General features: G+C 37.7%; 1 protein-coding gene across 1 annotated transcript; it reads left to right on the top strand.

Annotated features, from left to right (window-relative positions):
* Nucleotides 1-745: 745 nt before the first annotated feature.
* LOC120074099 (Leucine-rich repeat protein kinase family protein) lies at nucleotides 746-4,627 on the top strand. The gene is made up of 2 exons (XM_039027100.2): nucleotides 746-2,478; nucleotides 3,475-4,627. Exons 1-2 carry the CDS (start codon nucleotides 858-860, stop codon nucleotides 4,023-4,025), a joined length of 2,172 nt encoding a protein of 723 aa, XP_038883028.1. The 5' UTR covers nucleotides 746-857; the 3' UTR covers nucleotides 4,026-4,627.
* Nucleotides 4,628-6,597: the final 1,970 nt, after the last annotated feature.

Genomic DNA, 6,597 nt, shown 5'->3' with positions numbered 1-6,597 from the left:
ATAGGAATTATCTTTAGATTATTACTCAAAAAAGAGAGGGAAAAAAAAAAAAAAGAGAGGAGCCTTTAACTTTTTTTCCCCCTTTGTTAAAGGTTTTTTCCTTCTTTTATTTACTTTTTTGACATTAGAAAAGCATGAGTATATTTAAATGATTTAATTGATTTATTACGTAATATTGGTTCATTATTACCATCTAACAAGTTTTAAGTTCTTAACTAACTTGGTACTTAGTATTCTTTAATAATCTTCCGCAACAAAATTTATCCTTTCTGCTAAAATTATATGCTATCTAATACAACACTTTGCAACCAAACCATAGAAATATTACTTTATCTCTCTCCCCCCTCCCAAAAAGAAAAAAAAAAAAAAAAACCATTACAAATCATATCCCAAACTATGAAAAACTTGTTACCAAATTTTTTGTTCTCATATCAATTTTCATTTTTTAAAAAGAGGAAAGATTCAAGCAAAATGCTCAATTTGCAACTTTTTTATAAACTTCTTAATAGATGGTACTGGAGGCTCACATGTCATACACCATTTTGATTCATTTTACCACTAACATCTTCCTCTCCTTTTCACTTTTAAAATTTCCTTTCTTGTATTTTCATGTAGAAAGCTTAATCATCATAAAATAAAAAACATCTTTAAGTTATAATTGTACCCATATAGTTATATCAAAGACTAAGGGGTGAGAATGTTAATTAGATTATCTGACTCATAAAAATCATGGAAAAGAAAAAAATTAATGTTACTTTATTTTGTTCGAAATTTATGAATGGACAAAAAAAAGAAAAGAAAAAGATTATGAATTTGAATATCCATGAATTAATAAAGGAAAAGGAGTAAAATAATTGATGCAAATAGAATTTTCGTTGGTCATGGAGTCCAACGCTTGGCAACAATTTTCTTCCATTCCCTACGACCCACCTCACGTGATTGCATCCAGAAAGTGCATCTTTCATAAAGGGCCAGCTGCTTCCCGTTACTCTCTCTTCTCTCCACCATTTCCTTCTTTCTCTCCGCCGCCGTCACGGCTGGGAGCTCCGGTCGGGATAATGAACCCTGACCACCCCACATTTCTCTCTTCCCTTCTACTTTTATGTTTTGTCTTGCTGTTTTCTCTTTCCGCTTCTCCCGCCTCTGGATTTGCCGTTCAAATTCCACCGGAAGACTTACTGCTGCCGTCTGACGCCGTTTCTCTTCTTTCCTTCAAGTCCAAAGCCGACTTGAACAACAAGCTTCTTTACACTCTCAATGAGCGCTTTGATTACTGTCAATGGCAGGGCGTGAAGTGCGTCCAGGGTCGTGTTGTTCGACTGGTTCTTCAATCGTTTGGTCTCCGAGGGATGTTGGCTCCAAATACAGTGTCTCAGCTCGACCAGCTTCGGATTCTCAGCCTGCATAATAACTCCCTCGAAGGACCCATCCCTGACTTATCCAGACTCTTCAATCTTAAATCTCTGTTTCTTGGTCGAAACTCCTTCGTTGGGTCTTTTCCGCCGTCGATTCTCACTCTTCACCGGCTTCAGACTCTTGATCTTTCCTATAACAACTTTACTGGTCCGCTTCCGGGGAGGCTTTCCTCGTTGGACCGGCTCATTACTCTTAGGCTTGAATGGAATGGTTTCAATGGAAGTATTCCTCCCTTGAATCAGTCATTCCTTGAGGTCTTTAATGTCACGGGGAACAACCTGACCGGGCAAATTCCAGTTACCCCCACTCTGTTGCGTTTCAACACGTCGTCGTTTTTCTGGAACCCAGATCTCTGTGGCGAGATCGTCAACAAGGCATGTCGTTCACCCGCTCCATTCTTTGAAGCTTCCAATGCCACCCCACCATCTATCCCTTCGGTCCAAAGCGCACAGTCACAGGACGTACTTCTCTCTCCAGTTACTCATGTTAAGCACAAGGAAACCGGTATGATTTTGGGGCTTTCAGTCGGGGCTGCAGTTTTAATAGCCGGTGTTTTATGTTTCTATGTAGCTGCCAGAACCCAAAGAGGTCAAACTGCGTCGAAGCGGGCAATGCCGCAGTTCGAAACCGAAACTACTTTTTCCACAGCTTCCGCAATTAACGATCGAGTCGACGGTAATGGCGAATTTCAAGTCAAAGTGAAAGAAAGTGAACAAATGCCAAAAGCCCAGAAGAGTGGTAATCTTATATTTTGTGAAGGGGAAGCAGAATTATTCAGCTTAGAGCAGTTAATGAGGGCTTCGGCCGAGCTGCTCGGCAGAGGCACAATGGGAACTACCTACAAAGCAGTGCTCTGCAACCAGCTCATCGTAACGGTGAAGCGTCTTGACGCTACTAAGACCGCCGCGACGAGCAGCGAAGTGTTCGACCGGCATTTGGGAGCAGTGGGTGCACTTCGTCACCCCAATTTGGTACCAGTTAGGGCATACTTCCAAGCCAAAGGAGAGAGATTAGTGGTGTACGATTACCAACCTAATGGCAGTCTTTACAACCTCATTCACGGTGAGTAAGCTCATTAAGCATTTACTTGTTGAATTTCCTTTCTGGGTTTGATCAATTCACGAGTGTCTTCACGGTTCACGAGTCGAATTCAGAAATGTTTGACGTTGGTGGGTCCGATTGGTGTAAAAGAATATGTAGAGGGTATTTTTTTCTCTTTCATTTTCGATGTGTGATTACGCGATTATTTATGGTATAGTAGATCTCTGTCTGCCAATGGATGAGTCGGTGATGCTGGCTGGTTCTGCACCTTCTGCCAAACTGTTCCAGCAACACCTCTGGTTTTAATAATATCCTTCCGGCTGTATGTGCGATTTTGCCAATGCTGGCAATGACGCCAAAAAATGGATCAAATCGTTGCTTGGCTGTGAATTAAATCCAAATTTCAGTATATTGGTGGATAATAAGGGGAAAATGTACCTCAGTACATGGCCCCTTTCCTATCCAAAGGGTTGCAAAATTGTCTTGCATTGCAGATTTTGAATTGCTATCAGATTTTGCATATGGGACGTGTCCAAATAACATTTCAGAATATTTGTTTATGAACATTACCAACATTCCACTTTCTGGCCTCATGTTTGGTTAGTGACTTTAAAATCTTCGATAGCCGATATCATGATTTTTTGTTGGGCTATATTTTAGTCTGACTCCTTTCTGTTTTGACGCATCACTCCCCCTATACTCTTTGCATTACAATTCTTGATGATCCCTCGAATTGTTATATCTATAGCCTTGCAGGAATGCTAATCTTGTCGTGGTTGTGAAGCCTTAATCAAATTCTATTAGCTATAGCATAATGTAGGTAGATGTTGAATTGGGGTAGCAGGAGGGGAAGGGGTATTGAATAAGGATGATTTAGTTCTTAGAGAACATGTAGAAGAAGTAACTTTTGATTCATGCTTCAAAGGGAATGGTTAAGGAAGCTGTACTATTTCTAAATTGCACTTTTGTCATCTTGTTTCCGTTTCATTACTTCTAACCAACTGTATTGGTGGGTAGGTTCAAGATCAGCAAGGGCTAAGCCTTTGCACTGGACATCATGCTTGAAGATTGCAGAAGATTTAGCTCAGGGCATTGCCTATATACATCAAGCTTCGAAGTTAGTCCATGGCAACTTAAAGTCTTCTAATGTTCTCCTTGGTGCAGAGTTTGAGGCCTGTCTCACAGACTATGGGCTAGCTGCTCTGGCAGAGGCCTATGAAGATCCAGATTGTTCACGCTACCAAGCCCCTGAAACTCGCAAGTCTTGCCGGAACGCGACCCAGAAGAGCGATGTCTATGCCTTTGGCGTCCTTTTGTTGGAGCTTTTGACGGGAAGACATCCTGCACACCATCCATTTCTTGAGCCTACTGACATGCCAGAATGGGTGAGAGTAGTTAGGGAAGATAATGGTGGGGATAGTAACCAAGTTGGAATGCTTACTGAGGTGGCTAGCATCTGCAGTACTACATCCCCTGAACAGAGGCCAGCCATGTGGCAAGTTTTGAAAATGATACTGGAGATTAAAGAGAGTGTCATGACAGAGGACAGTGAATCTAGCGGCTTTTAAATAGTTCTCTGACCCAAAAAGAAGAAGAGAAACTTATCAACTGTATATTTCGATTGGACTCGGTCAAGTTCTTCGACAGCTCGGTCTGAACAATCTATGTTTATCGTCTAGGTTTGAGTACAAGGAAGATAATCCATGTAGAGACTTTGATGGAGTTTTCCAGGAATCCCAGATTAACGTCTTCAACTTGAAGATTGAGTGGACAATATCATCTTACAGTGTTTCTCGGAAGAGATAAGCATTGGTTGTGCCTGGTGAGAAGAACTGGAGCTATCAATATGTAGACTTCAGAAATGGCTTTGTGATCGTAGGATAACAAAAACAAGGAATTGTAATTATTGTCTTCTACATGTTTTTATTGTAATGTAACAAGATTTTATTGTTTTCGTCTAGTAGGGTTTTGGGAAGCTGGTTTTTGTGGTGTGTGGACTAGATGTAAGAAAAAGGTATTCACCTTATGAAACTTAAAATGTAGTGTCAGTGACTGACACCTAGGTGTTATTTCTCTAGCTCTCCTAAATGTACTCATTCATGCAAATTCAACACTGAGCCTAGAATGCTTTTGAAATTAATTTCATAAAAAAAGGTATTCAATTTTACAATTTCAAATGTCTTTTAAAGGAATCTTTTTGGGAGAGAGATGCTATTATTATCTCTGTTGTCAAGAGTTTAAGAAGACATATAATGTGTGGTCTTGTCAAATATTGAGACTTAGAATATGGTAACCTTTAATGTTTTTCGCAAATAATTTAGACCTCATTTAATAATCATTTTAAGTTTATGAACACTACTTTTACCTCCAAATATTTTTATTTGTTATCTATTTTTCACCAATGATTTAAAAAACAAACCTAAATTTGAGAACTAAAAAAAATAGTTTTAAAAAAGTTATTTTTGTTTTTAGAATTTGACTAAGAATTCAACTATTGTACCTAAAAAAGATGCAAATCATGATAAGAAATGTGGATGACCTTACTTTTCAAAAACAAAAATAAAAAATAAAATAGTTACCAAACGAGACTTTAGTTTTTGAATTTTTGTTTTTCAAAATTAAGACTATAAACACTATTTTTCACTTCGAAATTTCTTTCTTTGTCATCTATTACTTATTAAGGCTTAAAAAATCAAGTCAAAATTTGAAAACTAAAAAAATAGATTTTAAAAACTTGTTTTTGTTTTTGAAATTTGGCTAAGAATCTAACCATTGTATTTAAGAAATTTTCAAATCATCGTAAGAAATGAGTAAGAAATAAGCTTAATTTTCAAAAACAAAAAATAAAATGGTTACCAAACGGGACTTAAATGTGTATAAAAACAAGGGATGATTTGCGCCAACGTTGCTTTGTAGTGACTATCTCATCAGAAGAAGAAAAAAAAATAGAGAAAGAAAACACATCTCATTACCAAAATATTAGAAAATTGAGTGGTCATTCTCAAAACTCTGCCATAGTCAATCATTTCGATGAATTGTTGGAAAATTGTTGGTTTTGACCGAGAAACTTTTTCCCCATTCAAATGTAACCTCATCTTTAAAATCTATTTTTTTAAAAACCATTTTTCCAACCTTTCAGACTTTAAGAAGGGACCCACCACATAAAAAACAATTTTGCCCCTCAATAAATGGTCATTTCAAAAAGTTAAGTCAAATCTCATCTTCCCATGGAAATCTCTACATCTTCCCATGGAAGTTAGGGTTTTCTATTCTTCTTCTTCTCGTTGAGTTTTCTTCACCATTGCTGGACTCTTTTCTCGCAAAGACTCTCCTACCTTTATAAAAAAGACTCATCTTGTGTCTTCGATTACCTCTTCGCCTGATTCGGATTTTGACAAAAGGTACCTTTTCCATTTTTTCTCTTTCTAAATATATCAATTCTATTGTTTATAGGGGGAGTTTGTGTAGTTTTTGGTAGGAATGTGTAGTGAAAAATCCAAAACCCTTTTTTTATCATCCTTTAAACTTTAACAAACTTAAAAGAACCTGTAAAATATATTAGGTACGGGTTATATGTTCGTTTGGGTTTGATTTCATATTTCTTGAGTGTATTGGAGACAAATATCTCATGAAGTTGTTGCGAATATTTGTCTCGTGAAGTATTCACAACAGTGGAAAGTTTTTAAAATAGCTCGAAAGCTCTCTGTCATTCGTCTCGTAATGTTGTAAGTTTGTCTCGTGAAGTAAATGAACTCAACTTCACAAGAGACAAAAGACTGACTTTTGTCTCTCGTGAAGTTGAGTTCATTTCTGTCGTTTGTCTCGTGAAGTAACTTCACTTACTTCACGAGACAAACGACAGAAATGAACTCAACTTCATGAGAGACAGAAGATTGTATCTGATGATGCCGATTGATGACATGCAGAAATGCATGTCATCTTAGGTCTTTTATTTAGAATTATGAGGGCTGATAAGCAGAATATGCGGCAATTATGTTAGGAATTCATGAGAAAATGAGCTTACGTTGTTCAGCATTAAGAATCTCGGCTAACTCATTATTATGCGTTCAATGTTCTATTTTTGTAGCTAACGTAGGAAGTGGACGCAAACGCAAAAGTCAGACCATTGCATAGACGACC

The sequence above is a fragment of the Benincasa hispida genome, chromosome 3 (assembly GCF_027475165.1).
Source record: "Benincasa hispida cultivar pf3 chromosome 3, pf3_genome.v1.1, whole genome shotgun sequence".
Classification (NCBI taxonomy): Eukaryota; Viridiplantae; Streptophyta; class Magnoliopsida; order Cucurbitales; family Cucurbitaceae; genus Benincasa; species Benincasa hispida.
This window is presented reverse-complemented; position numbering and strand designations above follow the sequence as displayed.